This window comes from Arachis stenosperma, chromosome 5 (assembly GCF_014773155.1).
Source record: "Arachis stenosperma cultivar V10309 chromosome 5, arast.V10309.gnm1.PFL2, whole genome shotgun sequence".
NCBI lineage: Eukaryota > Viridiplantae > Streptophyta > Magnoliopsida > Fabales > Fabaceae > Arachis > Arachis stenosperma.
Genome location: NC_080381.1, coordinates 20,323,962 through 20,347,163, shown reverse-complemented (window position 1 = coordinate 20,347,163; position 23,202 = coordinate 20,323,962). Strand labels below are relative to the sequence as shown.

General features: G+C 32.5%; 1 protein-coding gene and 1 pseudogene across 1 annotated transcript; one reads left to right on the top strand and one right to left on the bottom strand.

Moving 5' to 3' along the window:
* The first annotated feature begins 4,900 nt into the window (after positions 1–4,900).
* Positions 4,901–6,378, top strand: LOC130980536 (UDP-glycosyltransferase 73B5-like; annotated as a pseudogene).
* A 4,181-nt stretch (positions 6,379–10,559) lies between these two features.
* Positions 10,560–21,512, bottom strand: LOC130979416 (stromal processing peptidase, chloroplastic). Its single transcript, XM_057902857.1, has 25 exons — positions 21,235–21,512; positions 20,752–21,019; positions 20,192–20,418; positions 19,919–20,117; positions 19,071–19,118; positions 18,736–18,843; positions 18,432–18,620; positions 18,055–18,351; positions 17,035–17,136; positions 16,431–16,565; positions 16,051–16,275; positions 15,598–15,801; positions 15,077–15,247; positions 14,618–14,767; positions 13,665–13,802; positions 13,286–13,513; positions 13,040–13,192; positions 12,740–12,851; positions 12,520–12,637; positions 12,123–12,243; positions 11,945–12,025; positions 11,592–11,693; positions 11,296–11,446; positions 11,081–11,215; positions 10,560–10,937 (listed from the first exon to the last, which is right to left on the bottom strand). The coding sequence occupies exons 1-24, from the start codon at positions 21,405–21,407 to the stop codon at positions 11,121–11,123; spliced, it is 3,795 nt and encodes a 1,264-aa protein (XP_057758840.1). The 5' UTR covers positions 21,408–21,512; the 3' UTR covers positions 10,560–10,937; positions 11,081–11,120.
* Positions 21,513–23,202: the final 1,690 nt, after the last annotated feature.

The window sequence follows — 23,202 nt, the reverse complement described above, 5'->3', positions numbered from 1 at the left end:
CAATTTCTATTTGCTTAGTAAGATCTTTTTTATCCTTCTTTTTGAGACATTCATTTGCATAGTGTCCTTCTTCTTGGCAATACCAACATTTGCAATTTTCTTTTTTATTCGGGCAATAGTCATTTTTTTGTCTTTTGTTTTTATTGTTATTTCTTATTCTAAAGTACCTCTTTTTTCTCCAGTTTGGATAGTATCTTCTTTTTCTAAATTGATATTTTCTTTTTCTTTGAAAATTTTTATTAAAACCATATTTTTGGGGTATTTCTTCATTATCCTGATAGCAAATTCTAATTATATTTGCAAATCTTTTTTGAGTCGCTTCTTGCATACAACGTTCTTTTATTTCCTCTCTTATTGCAGAGGTTGCTCCACCAAAATTATTTTCAATTGTCCCTCTATTTATTTCTCTTATAAATCTTCCCATTATAAATTCATTAGCAGGATATGGAAGTTTTGTTATATACATACTAAGATAATGATTTTTATCTTCTTCTTTTAATTTGTAATAATGTATTCTATATTCACATATATAAGATTCCACATTACATAGATCATATATCTGAATATTAGCTAAATTATTTTTTGCTTCTTGATATTCTTTATTATAGACTTCTTGTCTATGATCTATAATATTTTTTCCAAAAAATTCTTTATATAGAATCATCATTATATATAATATCTTATCATAAGCTGTTATTTTTGTTGCTAAATCTTCTATTATTTGGTTTTCTATTGATGTTATATAATCTCTTATAGTTCCTTTAGTATGAAACCCTATGTAATTCCAAATATCTCTTCCAGACAAATCACTAAGCTTTGGATTAGTAAAAGCTTCTAATAAAAAGGAATTCAACTAATTTTCGAAAATTTCTTTTTCATTCTTTTTACAGTCTAAATCAAGCATTCTTTCTCCTTCCATTTCCTGGATTTTAGGAACGTATTTTGATGATATTTTTGTATATTTTGAATATTTATTTATAAACCCTTTTTTAAAAGCATAATTATCAAAACCTGTTTCCCATTTAAATTGAGATTGATTATCTTTAGATGTTCCAGCTTCATTTTTTACTTGTATTGGAATTGCTGGTTCTTCGTCACTTGAATAATCTAGGATGTGTTCTTCATTTTCTATATTTTCAGAATTTACTAATTCTTCTTCTATTTGAAATCCTTGTTCCATAATATTATTTTCTTGAGCCATTTTTAATTGTTTAAAAAGCATTGTAACTTCTTCTAATTTTTCTTCAATATTCATAATTTTAGTGGTGGTTTTACTTTTAAATCTGTTATGTTGATTATATTTTGAAATTTTTCTTCTTTGGGATTCTCTTTTTCCTTATTTCTTTGAAATTTTATGGATACTAATATTTCTTCAAGCATATCTACTATAGTGGGTTAAAAGTATGATAAAGATGTGGAGAATCATTTCCATGGTAACATTTCTTAGAAATTCCGTGTGAAAAATAAGTTTTTCAGGTTTTTGAAGTCCTTCAATAAAACTTATAGTAAAATAAAGATTTTGAGAAAAATCATTTTGTATTGATTTTAAGAATTCGATGTCATTACAGTTAACATTAGTTAAAATCATTAATTTTTGATCTATTAATTTTGATAACTTAATTATTTCTTCTCTTAAATCTTCTAATTTACTTTTTTTCATTAGGTGACGCTTTTCTTTGTGAAGAGTTACGGTTTAAAGTGAAAAGTGTGGCTTTAGAAAGTGTGGTGTAAGCATATCTTTAAATCTGTATGACTTTTTGCTTTGTATACTAAAATTCACCGCAAAAAAATACTCAAACAAAATTCTTCAAAAGACTTGGAACTTACTTCATATAATCAAAACGCTAGTCACCAAAAAAAAAAAAAAACCAACGCTAATCCAAACTCATTATAGAAAGTTAGTGTTTAGTCAAAGAGTAGTGTTAGGGGTAATTAGATTTTATAATTTATAGTTATTAATTAGTTATTATTAGTGTTTTTAATAATGTGAAATTATATTTAATAATAAAAAATTATTTATTTATTTTTATTAAATATGGACCAAATTTTAATAAAAGTGCTGATTTCTAGGATTTTTCTTAGTTAAATTTGTGGATAGATCTTTTTTAAAAATACTATTTGTATATTAAAATTAGTCACTAAAATCAATCACCAATATATTATATATAAATACATGTGTAGTTTAATTTAATTTTAAGATATATATTTTAATAAGATTTGAATTTTTTAAAGTTTGAATTTTACTTTAGAGAGTAAAGTGTGATCTCTAACTATTTATTTTATAAGTGTGACTAAAAATAAAAATAAAAAAAAATTATTCAAAAGTATAAGATCATACTTTATCCTTCAAAGTACAAATTTAAAATTTAAAGAATCTAAATTCATTCCAACATATATTTTATACTAATTATTAATTTTAGTAGTTGATTTGGTGGTGTGGCAACTAAGAAGTCATAGTGTATGTCATCCCACATTCTGTCATTATCCATACAGATACAAATACAGAAGCAAATCTTTTAAGGAGAGTGCTAGGTAAATAATAACTATTTTAAATAATATGAACAATTATCAATCAAATAAAGATACACTACACCTTAATTTAATGTTCTTAATTTAAATTTACTCTTTTAACTCTATTAATTCATATTATTTACACATTATTTAAAAATATTGTTAATTATCTATACTTTTCCATACTCCAATCTCAACTACAATGACACTTCATAATTTCTCTACTGATAACTACATCACTTATTAGAAATGGGGTCCGTTTACTTCATTCCATATTTAGCATGTGGCCACCTGATCCCTCAATCACCTGGCCACCACGTGACCGTTCTCACCACTCCTTCCAACGTTCAACTCTTCTTCAAATCAAATCCCTACGGCCACCACAACTACCGGGTTCAAACCTTCCAATTCCCCTCGAATCAAGTAGGCCTTCCCGCCGGCATGTACAAACTATTATGGAACCATGTTTTCAGGGGCGGAGTTTAGTTCAAACAAAAAGAAGTTGTGGCTTCCTAAATTTTTATTAAAAAAATTAGTAATATTTTTTTAAAAAATAAAAAATAATTAAGTTGGCTCAAATATTTTACTATAACTTAAAATACCAAAGTTTAATCTTCATCTCTTATTTTTATTGCACAATAATTTTTAATTTTAAACATTCAAAACATGTTGAATTTAGACTGAATTGAGTGTATTCGCATTTCGCAACTCTCTATTCAATAAGTATCACTCCCTCTACCTTTGAGTTCAAATATAAAAATTAGATATTTTTTATTTATATAATTTAATATTATTTTATGTTTGACTGTTTATTTAATTTAAGTTTTTATATGATAAAAAATATTAGAATATTCAATAAGTATTGATATTATTGTATTTGTATAAATTGATAAAAAATTCAATAAATATTATAAATTTTAATATTTGTCTTTCTAACTTTTTTTTTTTACAAATTTTACAGAATATATATTCAAATTTTTATATAAAATAATCATGAAAAATCAAAGAATTGATGCATTTTTTAAGAGGAAGGTTAATATTTAAGAAGGAGAACATATAACTTTTACAATATCAACACCTGTAGATAGTTCTTCTATTTTAATGAATCACAAAGAAAGTGAGATACAACTTTCAAAAATTCAAAGAGTTGCATTTGATTAGTTTGACCTTAATTTTTTGAAACGAGACATTGGAAAAAGGCTTCAAATTTGACAATATTACCCAAATAAGAGAGATGTGGTTAGACGAGTTTATCTTAAATGAGGTTCATATCAAAACATATTGACAAGGAAAAGTATTTGGAACCAAAAAGGTTACCAGCCAAAAATTAAACAAAACCACATTAATTTATATTAATAATTAATTTTAAATTTTTTAAATTCAAAATTTACAAAATTTAAAATTGATTAACTAAACCTAATTGAAACCTATAAAAACCTTCCTCTTATCTCTCACATTAATCTACCCACCTCTAACAATCACACACTCAGACCTCTCTCTCTCACCGTCAAGCCCTCTTCGCCTCTCCACCGTGACCCACTCCTCCGATCGCTTCCGCTTCTATTTTGTAGCAGTGAACATAACATTCCAAAATACAGCAGGGCCAAGCAAGCACCAAGCAGTTGCCCTTAGAAGCGGAGCCGACTTATCAGCCTTCTACATGTGCAGCTTCATGGGCTACCAAGACACACTCTATGCCCATTCCATGCGTCAATTCTACAGCGACTGCCACATTTATGGCACCGTTGATTTTATTTTTGGTAACGCCGCCGTAGTCTTCCAAAATTGCAACATCTTCCCCCGCCTCCCTAATCTCTATGACCGGCCAATTCAACTCAATTACCGCACAAGGCAGATCCGATCCCAACCAAAATACCGGAATTTTCATACACAACGCAACGATTCGACCCGCTGACGATTTGGGCCCTCGCGTTGGTATTGTGAAAACGTACCTTGGTACACCGTGGAAGCAATACTCGAGGACGGTTTTATCAAAAAATATAAAAAAAACATTCATTTAATATGTAAAAAAAAACATCCTAATACTTAATAAAAGAAATATTCAGTTATATTTTAGCAAAAATAATTAACTATCTATAAAATTTAAAAAAAAAAATAAAATTCTTAAAGAAATAGACACATTCACATTTGCAATACAAAAATTTTGAAAAATATATAAAAGAACATCCATTTAGTATAAAAAAGAAACATTCTGATACTTAACAGAAGAAACATCCATATATATTAACTCGTAGAAATTTTGGATTCACCAAAGGTATTTTGGTTGATTTTTGGCTAATACCATTTTGGTTCCCTAACATTGCTCTATTGATAATTATTTTCTATCTGCCCCCCCCTCCCAAAATTTTATTTCAAATTCCGCCACTGCATGCTTCTCCTAGAACCCCTCACCAACTTCATCGAGCAGGACCCGCCAGACTGCATTGTGGCTGATTTTCTATACCCGTGGCTCCATGACTTTGCCATTAAGCTCAGAATCCCGAGGTTTGCCTTCAACGGTTTCTCTCTCTTCAGTAGTCTTCACCATCTGCGCCATGGAGTCCCTTAGGTTACACCGTCTGGAACCTACCGGCCATTACCTCATTCCAGATCTTCCTCACAAAATCACCATGAATGCAGTACCACCCAAGTTCCCCAAAGATTTCCTCGAAGTCCTGCTGGAGACGGAGGCTAAAAGCGATGGACTTCTTGTCAACAACTTCTTAGAACTTGACGGAGAAGAGTACATCCAATACTACAAGAAAATTACAGGTCACAAAGCTTGGCATCTTGGTCCTGCATGTCTTGTTCACAGAACCTCTAAGAAGAAAGCAAAGAGGGACCCTGATAAGAGCGTGTTGAATGTTAAAGACTGTTTGAATTGGCTCGACTCGCTAACTCAATAGTCTACTCAGTGTTGGAACTGTTTGCCATTTTTCGGATAATCAACTATACAAGATAGCATGCGGCGTGGAAGCGTCGGGCGAGTTCATATGGGTGGTGCCGGAGAAGAAAGGGAAGGAGCATGAGAACGAGGAGGAGAAGGAGAAGTGGTTGCCAACGGGAGAGAAACAAGACGAAGGGTATAATTATAGGAGGGTGGATGTAACGAGTAAAATATAGGCCAATGTCCAATTAGGATAGTTTTATTAGTATTTGAATTATTATAAATAGATAAAGTAAAAAGGTAATTGGAGATCATGAATTGAGTAATGAATATAGTTTTTTTTTCTGAAATTCCATTAATGTAACGAGTAAAATATAGGCCAAGATCCAATTAGGATAGTTTTATTAGTATTTGATTTACTATAAATAGATAGAGTAAAAAGGTAATTGGAGATCATGAATTACTATATTCATTACTCAATTCATGATCTCCAATTACCTTTTTACTCTATCTATTTATAGTAATTCAAATACTAATAAAACTATCCTAATTAGGTCTTGGCCTATATTTTACTCGTTACAGTAGATCCCGCATATTTTGATATTAGGGCACTCCGCCGTGAATGCACTGTGTGTCAGAGGCTGGAAGCGCAGGGTTCCGATGATAACATGGCCATTGCACAATGATCAGTTCTACAATGAGAAGCTGATAAGTGAGGTGCGAGGAATTGGGGGTAGAGATTGGTGTAGATGAGTGGCGCGTTTATTGTTACGGTCAGAAGGAGAAGGTGATAGGGAGAGTACAAATAGAGAAGGGTGTGAGGTGGAGATAAAACGGAGGAAATCAGACGGCGTGTTCAAAAGTTCAAGAAGAAAACTAGAGAAGCTGTCCAGAAAGGTGGATCATCTTACAATAATTTAACGTCTCTTATTCATGAAATAAAAGGGTTAAGAGATTCTAAGCTACACGAATTTGAGTAAAGTGATTTCATTTTCATAGCTGGCAAAGTGGTGCTTGTATTGGTAGTAGTTAAGGAATGTTTCCAAACCAATAAAATATAGTGGGCGGTATGAATTAAAGTTTATAAAATTTGTATAATATTGACTTTTGTAAAATTGATTTCCATCAATTATTTTCAACTATTTTATCACATATAATGTACGATTTTAGTTAAAAATAAAAATAAAATAAAACATTAAACTAGGATAATAACAAAAAAATATAATAAAATTTATTAAATAGAAAGATTGATATTTTGTATGCAGTCTATTGATATTAATGTACGGTGCTTCGACTCTTTTATCGTTGTTTATCAAAGATTTTGCTTCAATAGCTTCAGAAAATACTTTTATTTGTAAAATCATCAAGTTCTAAATTAAAAAAAAAAAACAAATATCAAGTAGGACACAATATATTCATCTAATTACACCGAAATGAATAATTAATAATATCACACAAATAAGTACTAGTTTATCTTATTTCAAATCGAAGTACATCAAATTTATATAGTGATAATAACAGATAAAAATAAGAGAATTTATACCAAAAATAAATAAAAAATATGTATCACATAAACAACTTTTAATAAATTTATTAATTTTTGTTCTAGCTTTGGAAGGAGATTTTTTTGTAATATGGATTAGGGACATAAAATTTTTTGTTTGGAACATCTACAGTACCAATGGTTCACATAGCAAATTGGGCTAAATTTATAAAGTTTGGTCAGAGAGAACAATATTTCAGTTTAACTAACACCTAATAAAAAAATTATTTAAGAAGCTTTAAAAATAAAAACTTGCAATTGAATGGAATGTAAGTTTTTTTTTTTTTGTCTAAAAACGATAGATACTCTTTATACTTTTCAATGTGGCTTGTTAGTTTTGGATTAATAAAATTGTCTTTATGTTTCACCAACATGGCATTTTGCGAAATTTGAATAACACTGAAAGAAATAGTTTTAGCATATAATATATTTTCAAAATACACCAAAAGTTCAATGGTAATAGAGCTTATCACAATATCACGAGGACACAATATATGAGTTTTTTAAATCTTTCAATTTTCTTGTTATTTAGAATAAGACACATTATGGAGAACACTTATGAAAACAAAAAATCCAAACTTATTATATATATATAGCACAACAACTCATAAGAAAATTATTGATGTTAATCTAAGATTACCAAATTTTCAATACATGATTCGGCTTTTAAAGATACAAAGTGCATTTTGGTTGCTTCCGGTTGAGGTTCATGGTTCAGTCTGAATATCGTTTTCTACTCATTATTAGTGTTGTCATCTTGATAAATCTTGATATTTATGACCTAGTGATAACATTTTTCTTTAAGTTCTTCTGGTATTTTCTTTTGCTTTACCAAAATTTTGAACTTGTCAAGGAAGCTCAGAGTAGGTTGCACCTTTTTTGATGGGGGATTTTTCTCCTTAACATATTTTAATGCTGCTGCAATTTCAGTATGAGAAATGCTAGGTAAACAATGACTATTTTGAACAATATGAACAACCACCAATCAAATAAAAATACATTACATCCTAAATTTAATGCTACTAATTATATTTAAGATTAATTTACTCTTTTAACCCTATTAATTTACATTGTTCACACATTATTCAGAAATGTTGTTGGTTACCTATACATTTCCTTTCAGTATTCATCACCTCAACCAACTGTTCCAACTCTTCTATCAACTCTGAGTTGTCTTGAGATTTTTTCATTTTAACTACTGGTTCACACTCTTGGATAATTTTAGTTTCATCATTTGATTGACTTAAGCCAATGCTAAATGATACTGCACTAAAGTCATCCTTTAATACAATATTAGCAACTATTATTATTCCAGTTTTCAAGTCTTGAGCAGGTGGATGACTGGATGATAACACATAAAATAGTTTAAGAATGCACAAAAGATATTAAAAAAGAATTTTATTAAGTAGAACTTACATATTAGGAAGAGTTACATGTTGAGTTTTCTTTTGAAGAGTTTTTTCATGAGCTTTTTGTTGAGGTTATTTTTTTGTATATTTTTCTGTAAGAGACTTCGCAGCAAGTTATTGAGGTTGTAGAGGACTACAAGATTACACAAAAAGAATTATGCAGCAAAATTATTAAAAAAGAAATTTAATTAATACAACAACACCAAGTGCACCTCAATTCACATGAAATATACTGAAATACAAACTAAATACACCGCTATTATTTATTGATTGTATTACACAATGTCAATTTAAAAAGACATACAACTCAATCAAACATGCACAAAATGACACCAGAAGCGCTACAACAAATTTCTATGAACTAGTTACAACGAATACATGAACAAAATCTCTAAAAAATAGATAAAAACACATGCAAATAACTGAAACATGCAAAAAAAAATATCAGAATAACAATGTTTTATTGTCTAATTACAATAAAAAGAGGATAACACCAACTGCACCTCAAATCATATAAAATACACTAAAAAACAAATTAAATACACCAAAAACTATTAGAAAAAAAATTAATTAAGACAACTACTCCAATAAAGATATTAAAAATATCTTCTCATGATAATCTTTATTTAAAAAGTGCAATTCATTTTTTTAGTCACACTCTAAATAAAGATAACACTTTTATAATATGTAAAATCAATTCTTACAATTTATTATCTAATGGTCAAAATAAAATATCTTTACATAATGACAATCATAAAATTTTTATTAAAGTAACCCCTTTTAATTAATACTTACGCATTAACAGGTTCTTCTTCCGGATATTCTTCTGTGCAACGTACGGGACATTAAACAAGTTTATACTAGAAGTGTCAATTAATGGGAAAAAAATTCATAGGATGTTGGATATAAATTATTATATAAAGCGCTTCATAAGGGAGAGGAGCATTTTGTTGGAGCTGTTTATAAAACGAAAATATTGTAACAGTATATATTTGTTTCTAGACACATTGAACAGTGTGGGAGTCACCATCATTCATGGGACAATTAGTCAATGCGGGGATTAAAGGGATGGTAGACCTTAGTGTTGTTGCTAAGTTTTCTCCCAACATGACCTCATTATCCATTTTCACAAGCCACTTTAATTTGTTTAGGTTTTGCTTGTTTCCCCCTTGTAAGTATTTTATCTCTGCTAATAATCAATTAAGCAATGAAAACCCTTTTCCTTCTAAACGGTTTCGTGTAAATGGAATATTTTACCAATGTCAATAACAAGATTACCATGTGTTACTTGTTGAGTTTGATTTCTTTGAATAGTTAGTTAGTTAGTTTGCTTAATATATACAAGCTATTACTTGTAAACTTCATACATGCTTATTGCTACAAATAGACACATTTCGTTAAATTTAAATATTATTGTTAATTGGATCATCAGAAGGGATTGGTCATTGTTCTCCAACTAAAGTTGTTCAACACATTAGTCCGAAAATAATAATCTGTTTAGAAAGTCGACTCCATCACAACCAATAATCATACCATCATAAGAGTTGGTGGAAGGAAAAAAATTCAAGTAAGAAATAGATTTACCGAAGGAAGGTTATTACAAAGTTAGTTGAGAAGATGCAATACGACTTTGAACCCTTTTATGTATCACAAAGCTGCATCAATATTATAGTCATCTTAACATGTCTCTTATCTCTTACATTGTTTAACTTTGCTTTCTAAAACTGATGAGAAATCAAAGAAAATAATGTGATCATAAAAAATAAAGTTAAAATCATCGAGGGTGGAAGATGCCTATGCCGAGGATTTCATTCAACATGACCCGGCGCAGGTTTTCAACGACGAAAACAACCCACGAAAATTCGGATGACACGAGAGACCCGATAGGGTGACAAAAAAAATTACGATTGCTTTACTCAATAATTTGAGAGTAAGTTTGAAGAATGGCTGGAAATCATTTGAGAAATTAATATCAATCGGTGTCATCGGTCCCTACTCCGCTAGCATGGCCTAAGGCCATTGACTCGAATCACCATCAAATTTAAACCGAGCAACAACACAAACCTACCTAAGATTTGCATAAAATTATGTCTGTACCATGAATCAATCAAGGATTCCACAAATTATGAAGAGCGAAATTAGATATAGTACAGCTTAAACAAAACAAGATAATAAACGAAAGAGGTCTGCGTGATTTGACGGGAAAGTCTAGTTTAACAAGTTCGAAAACAATGATTTACAATTTATATAACTACACTTTTATTCGACAAAAAAACAATGTGTTTGTGGCCAGAGAACCCCAAAAACAATATGGCCCAACGGATGAAAAAATGGGACCTATACATCTTAGTGGTGAATTGCTCTATATTTTTCTTCATTCTAATCCTATAAATTTTGTTAAGTACAGGTAGCAGTAACATTTTATTTGTGGTTCAACTAAAGATACAAAGATAAATGGGGGAAATCATGAACCACTTGTCAGGTTGATCGAACATTTCACTGTAGACTTGTTTGAATGTGAAGTAAATGAATGCATGCAGCAGCTTCTTCGAACCACAACCAGTTGTCGTACTTGCAAGTATGGCTCCTGTACACAGTACAGGTGCAAAAATTTGTGTATAACGCTCAACCCAATGCATATACAAGAAGAACAGAACAAAGTGTAGAGAAGGATAGAAACTATCATAAAGTAAATAAGTAATTACAAGGAGCAAAGGATAATATACCAACCTCAAGATCCTGTAGCAACTCGGGGAAGTACCCAAAAGCATCAGGTAGTAGGACGTGTCATTGTAGATAAACCACGTCCTCCCATGGGAATAACACCTGGATAAGCATCGCCGGCTTCTTCCTCTCCTAAAGGAGCTGCGCATAGCGTCAAAGATTTTATAATTATATAATTTGTAACAAAACTCAATATTAACCATTTTGAGGCTACTACACACCTGCTATATCTTGTTCAGCCTGAGCCCCGGCAACCCCAATGCATGCATATAGAGAATTTTCATCCACTTTCAACTGGTCATATGCACGGTATACATCCTCAATAGTAGCATCTTCATATAGAAATGTTAGGTCCTTGATACAAGATATGTCCTGGATCCCACAACCACCGTTAATAACTAGCACAACTAATATTTAAAATTCCAAAAAAAAAATACATTTATATCACAGTTCTTTTCACAATAAAAATAAAGGTCTGAATATATTGCATGTCATGATTCGGACATTTCTATCTCACCTTCCTTGGTACAGAAGAAGCTTGTAAGTGAGCTAACAATCCCAGCCAATAGGCATTAGACTTGATTTCAGCTTCATGTCTCATCAAAAGTGTCCGCTTAGCCTATGTTAGAGAAGAGCACCGAAGGAAATCCTTTAATTTTTAAGCCATGACAAGTATGTCAAAATAACAAGAAATTTTTCTTCAAAGTAAATGACTGCATCACACGGATACATTTTAGCCAGGAAGATAATAATCTAAATGAAAAATTAATTAAAAAAGCAGGATCACCAAGTTCATTGAAAGAAGAAATGAATAGGCAAAAATCAAACTTGGAAACAAATTATGGATGTCTGCCATATTCAATAACTAACCCTGTCCAGTTCCCTCTCAGTAATTTTATTGCTATGCAGACCTCTAAGAACATTCTTGCATGCATCAACAGCTTTGTGCACCTGCAAAGGAAGGTGAAGATTCTCTAAAAATTTTTTAACACAAGGAAATTGACATAAAATATCAGAGCAGTTCATCTTAAGAGAATGAAGTCCACACCTTGCTTGGAGTTGATGTCACAGAGATCACATACCATCCTAGTTTAAGCCTATCAAACAAGTTTAATTCAAACGATACATCATAGGTCAACCCCAGTGAATCTCTGACAGTTGTGAAGAGCCTGCATCACAAAAACGTAATCACCTAAGCACAGCTGGAAATTTGTTGCTATTAAAATTGTTCAAAAGTGACACTCGTGCATATGATACTATTAAAAGACATCCAAGGCATTAAAATACAAATTTCAACACAAAAAGTAATCAGGGTTGATCCATTTGCATGATGGTGGACCAATCCAATATTGGACAGAAAGTATGTAGGTCAATTTTGGCCAAGTGATCAGCATGATGTCTAAGCTTCCACAATAAGCTAACTACAGGAGAGCAGAAGGAGGTACCTAGAATTTATAATCTCAGCAAGCAAACCCATAGTTATACCAAAGAAAAGAGGATGAGCACGAAGGCTTCTTCTAAGACCACCTTCCATCTGCGGAACATCGGTTTTTGATTGATCATCTGCAGAAGAGATTTTTGATATTCAATGATTAAATGCAATTTGAAATGATAAATTTAGACACACAGCGGAATATTCATATGAATCCCACAAGTATTTTTTACCATTTTTGATTGACTCTAACAGGTCTTCTCCATCTGCAGTAAAACCCCAACGGTTTGGTGCTGGCCCGGCAATATAAGCACATGCCCTTTCATCAGTGTCTTTTAGAAATACCTACCAAAAAGGTATAAAGCAAATAAATGTATGTTGACTATTGCATCAGAGTATTGCCAGTAGAATTTCATGTCAGACACAAACAAAATGCAAGTAAAAATTGCACTGTAAAAAAAATGTAAGTCAGTCGCATTAGGTTTTGACAAAAGCCATATGCATGTAATGGAAGTATATGCTTAGCTTCTCACTTCTTGAAATTGCAAATCTGACGGAGATGGTCGAAATAAGGGTGGCCTGGGTTCTTCCCCTTTCTTATAATTTCTTGTGGCCTGAGCAGTGCCAAGGTAGTCAAGAATACAGGATTCAATTTCCTCCTCAGTGAAGTCACCTACAATGCTTACCTGATGGACAAATAAGAGATTTTAGACAAGGATTTTAGTATTTCAACATAATCTAAAAGAACACTGCTTTCAGAAAGAATAATGATGGCAGACCTCCATGTTATCACCAAAAAATTGACTCATTACAGCCTCCTTAACAGATTGAAGGGTTAATTTTTCCAATGATTTTGGTGTAGGCTCGATAAATCGCTCATCACCATCTAGCATTGCAACCATGAGTTTGTGAGCAGTTGAGCGTTCCAAGCTCTTTGGGATGGATCGATAAAATGACAGATACAATTGCCTTGCTCTATCAAAAGCATCATCTAGCCATACACTATGCTGCACAAGAGGAACATCATAACATATTAATAGGGCAGGGTTGTAACTAGATACATACAGTATGCAGCAAAAGTAGTATAGCTAAATATCATTTTATGCAACTTAAGTGGATAAGAAAACGGCTAACAATAACAATAGGCAAGATGTTTACCTCGAGCACCATGTGGAGGAGTTGAAAGGCAGCACGCATTCCATTATCTCTTAAAGTAAAACGAAACTCCATAGATATGAATTCCTCCGTAGATTCCAAGGAGCAATTAATCAGGTGATTCACACAAAAAAGTTCAACCTGGTGCATTCAGTAAATAGAGCTGTAGATCATTCTTAAATATTGAATTTATTTCATGCGCATATGATGCCATGAATGCATGTATGAGATGTTCCAATAATAGTTTATGGGGGACTAGAAAAAAGTGGAGAGTCAAACATTAAGTACATTTCCCATCAACATTTCACAATATAAAGGAACATGCTAATCGTACATTCAATATAGACATGGGCACACTTTACAGCCAAGAGAGGTCAATAGAACATTCGTGTCTGGATTACGTATTATGATGCCAGTGGCCTCTCACCAATATGAAAATCATAATAACTGTCATGAAATCGTTCGTAAATATACTTTTTAAAACACTATAGTTTGGGCTTTTAATAAATGGTTACCACTTTCTAATATTCATCTTAGCATATGCATTTTCCTTTGCTTATAAATAATGGGGAATTTCTACATTTTTATCAGATCATTGATAAACCTTTTAAATTTAAATTCAAAATAATCAGAAAGAGAAATATAATCACAACATCTTCCAAATCAAATGTTAAACATGAAAAAAATCCAAGATGCTAACAATAATGGTCTATCATCATCCAAGAGCCCTTGTACCTTGGCAACAAAGTTCAAAAGAAAGAATCAAAATAATTAGTTAAAGAAAACGTTAACAAACTTACCAAGAGTCGCAAGAAGCAACTAGATAGATGAGAATAACAAAGGATAAAATTGCCTTGTTTAATGAGGACACATGCAGCTTTCTTGTGAGTCATGTAAAAATAGAAATATATTCCAGACATTAAAGTTCGTAGATATAAGTTAGTTCAGATATTTACTTGCTCCCTTGAGAAATTGCCAACACGACCTCCCTCACTAAGTGTCCTAACACCCAGAATCACGGATCCTCTTGAATCAGAACTCTCAGCGGCTCGTCCTCCACCGACAATCAGCCGCATCACCCCACTTTGTGTTTCTGTTTTTGATATCTGTGACAATAGAAAGCATTAATTAATTAATTATAAAAAATCGGTCCTCTTAAGCTACAAAACCTGAGTTCTCATGGTAATCTCAAAACACTCGATATTACTATGTCTATATATCAGTTGAAAATTGAATGGCAATACAAACATAATGAAAAACTAAATACTATTTTTTCTTCTTATAATTATTATTGTAGGAAAGAACAAAATGATGCAACACCACAAAGTCATAGCATTAGGAACCCATGAATTGATTACATTATCGTGTAAAAGGAAAAGAAGGTAGTAGCTACATAACAAACTTGCACAGTATACCTTATAGTTAACAGGAATTCCATTTGCAAGACGACGTTGAGTGATCCCAGTTTCCTCATCATGAAGCTTTGTAACATCTGTTTCAGAACTTACAGAAATAAAGGCTGGCTTACGCTCCTTTTTTAAGTCTTCTAGCTGGGATGATTGTACTAGTTCCTTTGGCACCTCAAGCTATACGTGTATAAAACAATTAGTTGAAAAGTACTCAAAACTACTTAGAAATAAAACCCCAGCTTGTATATGTAATTGACTCAGCAAAAAAGAAATATCTCAATCCATATGATTAGGGAACCAATTTTGAATCAGTGTGGCAGATATATGGAATGCAAAAAGTTATAATAAAGCCAACCCTCTTAGGTTAAAGCTATTATTGTGACATAACCACATTGAGCATAACCAAATATCAAATACACAGTACCATAGTCTAGTTACAAGTCAGTGGGGGAAAACCAAATACTACCAAGTGTGAAATCAGAATAAACTAACAAGTCAAGAAATCGATTTGAAGAGGGGTTGAATACCTCAGGCTCTGGCATTATAGGCTGATCCAATCCTGCTTTCATAGCATCTGTAATTTCAGTTGGAGATATCTTAAATTCTGTTTCACCTGCTCCCTCAATGTGAACTTTTGTTGGAACACAAGCAACAATAGCTGCAGGAAGCGGTGCAGTAGGCTTTCCAAAATCAGCTATAAATTCTAACACCTTAGCACCGACAGAATTGACCTGCACCAGAACACATCAATGATTATAAGCATATCCAAAAATATGAGTTACTAGATAACAATCTAACATGAAAGAAACCAATGCCTCATCTTTTGAATGCATGGTATCCACAAATCATTAAGGGGAAAATCTTCAATCTCTATTATCAGGAATAAACAAAAATGTAGCAATAAAAATTCTAAAAGAGAAGGATGCTTTAAATAAAGGTAGAAAATAATGCACAAGATACAAGGAATGCAAATGAAATACCTCCTCAAGGGTTACTGTCTCTGCAACAGCAAGTAAGCATTCATGTCCCTGTCTCTGGTCCATAACTCTATGGCCAAGAGCATCACTTTCCATGATGAAATCCAAGTTATCAACAGAAGATACATTATCAATCATGGCTGCAAGGTGTTCACTATCTTTCAAAAGGGCATCTAAATATCGAGTTAATTCACCCTGGGTAACACCAAACTCTTTAAGTCTCCGAACCTGTATCAGACAATTACATCAGCTCCCATAAATGAACCCAGCAATAAAAGTACAGACCACAGGAAGCATGAAATAAAACCTGAAACAGCCAATGAAACTTAAACTAAAAATTGCACTACTGCAAAGACAAATGTAGCATTGCAGGAGAAACAAACCTCTTGAACAGCAACTGTAATTGCATTTTGCCAATTCTTTGGTTCTGCAGTTATGGTAAGAGTGGTCACAGTACATCCTTCCCTTCCAGAATCACTATGATCCAGTTCAACGGAAGTGAATGGTGGATTTGAACTCTGTAAATTTCATGCGTTACAAACATACTTCAATGATAACGCAAGGATGATCTGGCAAATTTAACAAATCTACCAGACAGATTTCTTTTCTATTAAAAAAAAAAACAAAAAACAAAAACAAAAACTACACCACCACCACTAGACAACAGAACTCTCTTGTTTCATGTAGACTAATCATGAGTGAGTAACTCCAATTTCCAATTTTGACAGAACAGAATTCTAACAAGTACAGAACCCCTCAACAGCTTCTGTGGTATTGCTGGAGGGGGCAGCGGTTCGTTTGCATTTAAGAGTTAAGACACACACAATATGTCATTCCCAGAAGCAGTTGAGCAATTTTTTGCTTAAACCAAAGCACTGCATTGCGTATTCTCAGACACAACAACGTCACATAATTTACCATCAAATAGATTCCAAAGTGGCTCTAACACGACAAGATCAAGAAGTAGCAATACAGGTTTCATCTCACCTTATATCTTGTATTGATACGAAAATGAAGAGCAGACAAAAATATTCTTTTCATCAAGACGTTACGCAAATCATTGAATGTTTGAACCCTATTTACTGGAATCTGCATAAGGTTTCAGTAAGGTAATTAGTGGAGAGGGGAAAACATAAGTGTTGTAATACCAAAAGAAACAATATGCATTTGGGGAAGTTCAAAAGGTTAGTGCCATACCCCATAAGTGCTTTACATAAAACAATGATGCATAAATAGTTAAATACTCTACATACATGCCTAGAGGCTTTTTGTTCTTACATGACAAGGACCAAAATACAGGTGAACATGTGCAGTTGTCTACTTTATCCCATATGCCTATATCTTTTACCCTAAGTAGGTCAAGGCCACATCAAGTAATAGCCTATTAAATAGCAATAAGGTAGGAGAATAATCTCTATGCACCAACTTATGTAACATGGTCACCCAACAAGAATCTAAGGAACTATCATTTTATATTGGCCAGTTGCTTATGCTTATATGTCAGCTTCTTGAATTTTTATGGTTTAATTATCTTGCTGGTCCCTATAGTTTTACCGAATTTACAATTAGGTCCCTATACCTTTTTCCCTTTCAATTAGGTCTCTATATTGCTTTTAATTTTATAATTAGGTTCTTCCTAGTGTAAAAAATATTAAAATTAACTGAATATTTCTTCGCAAATTGAGGTATTCATAATTAAAAACCTAATTAGATTTTTTATCACATGTATTTTGGGAGAAATATTATGTTAATTTTAACGTTTTTGACATGAAAATGACTTAATTACAAAATTAAAAGCAATATAAGGACCCAATTAAAAAGAAAAAAATATAGGGATATAATTGAAATTTTGGTAAAACTATAACGACCAACAGAGTAATTAAACAAATTTTTATTATGTTGGTGCAAGATAATTTACACTACCAGTAAATAGAAATTATCCTCATATAGTATTTGAATTGTTCATTAGATCAGCATAAAATTAATCATGTATAGCATAAATCATACCTTGCAAAACATATTAATTGAAAAATTTTGAAGCAACTCGTGTTGAAATATTTGTGGTGGCTTCAAATCGCCACTGCTTCCAGGAAGCGACCAATTATGCTTCACAGGAGGACGAACAGCTTGCCTTTCCTTGTTAAACACTTTTGATTGATCAATTGTATTTGCTGATCTTTCAACTGAATTTCCCCCCAGACCAACAGAAAGCTTAGGCACAAGAAAACTAGCCACTGCACCAAATGCGCTTGGAGTGGTGACAGAACTTTTCTCATTGTCTACACCTGTTTGTCCAAAAACAGCCTGCATGCAACAGTGATTGTAAGACTCCCAAATATGGCTATAACCAAACCAAATACTTTGCAAATGAATGTTTGACATACTTCAATCTGATAAACAGTCTTTGTGATGTTATCAATATCCCCCACAATGTACAAGGTAGCATTTGCAGGGAAATACCAACGCTCATGAAATTTCCTAATTTTATCTGCATCCCATTTCTTTATCTGTTCTTCTAATCCAATTGGAAACCTCTTGCTCAGCTTGTTTTCAGAATGCAGATGTTGTAACAACTGCAGTTACGGAAATATAAAAAGCAAAGCAAATAAGAAGCAGAAATACACTAGTCAATATTGTGCAAAGCATCAAGCTGATGGCCTAAATTTCAAGAGATATTGTGTTCCACACCTGGCAATCAACCCGGTACTCTATTGTATTCATCATTTGAAGCTCCGAGAGTATAGCACGTCGTTCTTTTTCAATTCTAGAAGCAAGGAACTTTGGCTGGAAAGCTATCTGCATATATCGGAGTTAGGAAACACTAAGATGTGAGCAAACCCAGTCCAAAAACAACATATCCATGTTTCTCTATTGTCCCCTAAAATTGCTTTAACACTGGGTACTCGGTAAATTCAGAGCATTAAAATATCAAGATCTAAATAATAAGAAACAAGCATTAAAGCTAATATATACATTTTACACGAAGTGGCTTGTATGATAAGGCAAAATTTAAAAAAGCATACCTCATTTAAGGCATCTAGAACAAATGGAAGCAGATCACCATCAGAGTCCTGACATAAACCACTATAATCAATATCAACAGAAAAAATTCAATGCACAAACATGACAACATAAATTGAAAGCAAGGCTTGTTAAATTGGCTTGTGGGAAGAGGGCTACAGTATAGGTTTTGTAATAGTCCCAGGAGAGACCCTAGTTCTATACCCCTATTTCACAGGGACCCCTCTGGAGTTCTTACAAGCTAGGAGTTAGAAGCTCGTGACCTCCACCCCCGATTCCCTCTCTTGCCACACCCTGAGAGGCTTTCCCTGTGGGGAGATTGTTTTGGATGATGAACAGAAGCAGTAATCAAGCACTAAACAATTCACTCATTGACTATCTGTCTCTCGAGAACAATGAAGTTTTCTTTCCTAGAAATTAAGATCAACTATGTCGCTAAAGGCTTTAACACATTAAATATCATGTGGACTCCCTTAGGAATGCCATTAATACTTCAGAAATGAACACAAGTATTATTTATTCCCATGCCAATGACAAAGATGAACCATCATATCACAAAAAATTTACAGATCAGATCAGCACGTTCAACAATAATAATAGGACCTTTGTCATTCTCATGATTCTTCTTTTGTGAAAATCCGCCCATTCAATAATATATGCTACTGTTAAAGATATAAACTATTGATTCAATTCATTACAATGTCAAGAATTTCCACATATTCTTGGGCAGACAGAGATAATAAATTTCATATTGTTATAATCATCTATTTAATTAAATTATCCAGTAACAAAACAGAGTTCAATAAAAAGCAGATAAAATAAAATTAAAAAAAAAACACGTGCCCCAAACCTTGGTGCTAGTAGGGGCATGGATGTGAAACACTGTATGGTGGAAGTCAGTATAAGCATTTGAACGAGCTCCTGTGCCAAGAAGCTTCTCACGTTTTTTACTTCCAAGGAAAGCAACATGTTCAATCATATGAGCAATGCCTTGCTCATCATCCTCTTCATCTATTGAACCCGCATGAACTTCCAAGTGTGCTTCAAACCTAAAATTGAATCAGTTGGGACTACTTAGTTAACAACGAATGCAAGCTAGAGAATCAGTATTTATAGAGCTTACCTGTTTGGCGGCACTTTATTTGGCAAAATGAGATAACGCAACCCATTCTTTAGCTGGCCTCGATGCAACTTAGGGTGATATGGAAGTTCAGAATTTAGACACTCCTCAATCCGCTCTCGTTCAGAATCAAATAAACCTAAATCTTGCTTTTCAGAAATACCGTCTGGCCAGGCTGTACTTGCTGCATGAGGCTCATCTGGACCAACTGTTGCATGTGGAATTTGAGCCTGCTTGACCAATGATCAAAGACAACACAACAACAAAATCAGACATCATATTTGAGAAGAAAAAATGGACTTGTCGAACAGGAACACATCATAACACTAGACGATTAGGCTATAACAATTCCCATACTCTCCAGATCTACCAATGTATAACAAAATCATCAATACTTTCAATGGTTAGATTGCAGTTGCACTAAATATCGGTAGCACAATAACTGTTCAGTAACAAAAATATGAGAAAATCCAACACAAATTTTATCTGAAACAAGTTCTGGCGACATAGTCCATACAGTTATATAAGTAGTTGTAAGACAGAAATGAGACTGGAATACTTACAGAGCGACGTTGGAGTCTACTCTTCGACAAACAGAATGACGATTTATCCAGAAAAGCTCCAGGAACGAATCTCGGAAAACTTGTGCGGCGTTTAGTGGCGGAAGCACGACAGCAAGAGGTACAGCTACGCGTATGTTGCTGCGGCAACAAAAACGACTTCGTCGCGAGTTCACCGAAGAAAGAAGTGGAACGTTTCCAGGTAACATCTCCCTTGTTCCGTCGCAAACCGAATCCACCGCCATGAATAGCTTTATGCGTTCTCCTTCCACTGAAACAGAAACAAATGCAACAAACTCACATCGCAAAATTGAGCACGCTCCGCGCGTGGAGTGAATCGTGAAACGAATAATTGCGAGGGAAAAAAAACCGAACTCTATATGAGTATAACAAGAAATTATTATCGGAAAAACATAGGTGAGCTTGTAATTGAGCAATTCTGATCAGAAGTACCGAAAATTGAAAAGGAAATGGAGAGAGAAGTACCTTGGAGAAGAAGAAGGGAAGAAGAGGCGATTGTTACGGAATCGAGCGTGAAAACGAGTGGAGTATGGAGAGTTTGTTGTGCGAGAGTTAGTATGAGGAGGAAAGAGAAGAGAGGCACAAGCTGTTGAAGTAGTAGCAGAAGACGCCATAGCCATAGCCATGGGTTGAGACATAGCAGTAGCAGTTACTGTTAGCTGCTGCTGCTTCTTTCTTCTTCTTGTTCTTCTCCTCTCGAGGGAAGTTAGGAGAGAGGGAGAGGAAAAAAAAAATCAAGTGAGAGAGGGTAGAGGATGTTATTATAGACTCCGCCAACCAGCTGCACAGCCACACCCTCACCTCTTTGTCTTCACTTCCAGATTTTTTCTTTTTTCCTTTTTTCTTTTAATTCACTTGCCGTGAAGAAATGATCCTTTGTCCGAAGCTTTACTCCTCCAACACAAACGAAAAGAACGCTAATAACAACAACAAATATCTAATATCGTCCTAATCTCTTTTCTCTAATTTTTTTTTCGTGATATCTTTTCTCTAATTTTTTTTGCTTTTGGATCTGTCTTTTCTCTGATTTGATTTCCCAAAATGGACCCGTATTGCAGGCCTGCTGAGCTCAGACGCACAAAAATATGTTGGATGCAGACCAAAAACTTTTACTAGCCCATAATATATGATTTTTTTCATAAACATCTATATCTGTCTATCTATAATATAATTTATTTATAAATGATATATTTTAAATTAGTTTAGTTTGTGTTTGGAGTTAGGACAGGCTTACAATCGAAATGATTTGATAAAATTTGGAGTAATGTTATGTATACTATAATTGTGTATACTTTTCTTGTATAGTTTTTTATTTTAGTATTAAAAATAATTAAGAAGTGACAAAACAATTATTTTTTATATAATAAAAGAAAGTTCAAAAAAGTAGTGCAATATCATTTCTAATATCTTAAATATTGTAATTTTTTTAAAGTTTCTGACACGTTTTATCATGTTCAACTTTGATTTGGCCTATCTTTTCCAGACTCGTTAGTCTATTAAATCGACGTGTTAACTAGGATTTACTCAATTGCTAATAGTTGAATCAGCACATTTACCAAGGCTCACTCAGGGTGTGTTTGGCAAACCCGTTTGAGAAGAAAAAGCACGTTTAAGCTTCTTGAAAGCTTCACATTTTTGTTTGGCTAATTTTTAGTTTGGTAAACGCAGAAGTGATTTTGTATTTAAAACCAGGTTTACCAGAAGCAACAATTTCTAACTTCTGCGTTTCACCAACGGACTTTTAGCCATTTACCCTCAACATCTATTTTTTCTTTACCAATTTTATCCTATAGACATGTTATTGTATTATTTATGAAATTTTTATTAGGTGAATTGGCCTTATTTTCTTGTTATTTCTCTTGATATGAGTTCTTTTTTTCTATTATATATTATTTATTATTTCTCTTTATATAAGCTCTTCTTTTCTATTATTATTATTTTTAATAATAATAGTAAAAATTTATAAGGTACTAAAAAAGAGTACTAAGAGAACTAAAAATATACTATATAAAATACATTATAAAAAATTTTTAGATTTTTTTCATCACTGTCAAGATAAATATTTAATTTTATTATTTTTAATATTTTTTTATAATTATAATTCTGGTATATATAGTTTTTTATTGTAATTTTTTTATAATATACATTATGATCCTATTAAAAAAGATAAATTAAATAAAAAATTAATCATAAGTATTAATAAAATTATACACGTTAGATTCTAAAATAATATTAAGAATAAAATTATTAAGAGTATTAAACTGAAAATACGATGTAAAAAAATACTAAATTAACATTTTTACGTTAATACTTAAAATTTTAACAAAATATAACATATTTGATTAAATACTCTTATATATAGTCACCAAAAAAATACTCTTATATATATAATTTTATTTTGCTAATTTTTATATGTTATTTTTATTTAAAATA

What these genes read in the sequence shown, in the direction of transcription:
- LOC130979416 (XM_057902857.1), bottom strand. Translation starts at nt 21,407, where the DNA reads ATGTCTCAACCCATGGCTATGGCTATGGCGTCTTCTGCTACTACTTCA. An exon ending in TTACAGTTGCTGTTCAAGAG is followed by an intron (nt 16,276 to 16,430) that starts GTTTGTTTCTCC and finishes TGTCTGATACAG; the next exon opens with GTTCGGAGACTTAAAGAGTT. An exon ending in CTGAGAGGGAACTGGACAGG is followed by an intron (nt 11,694 to 11,944) that starts GTTAGTTATTGA and finishes TCTCTAACATAG; the next exon opens with GCTAAGCGGACACTTTTGAT.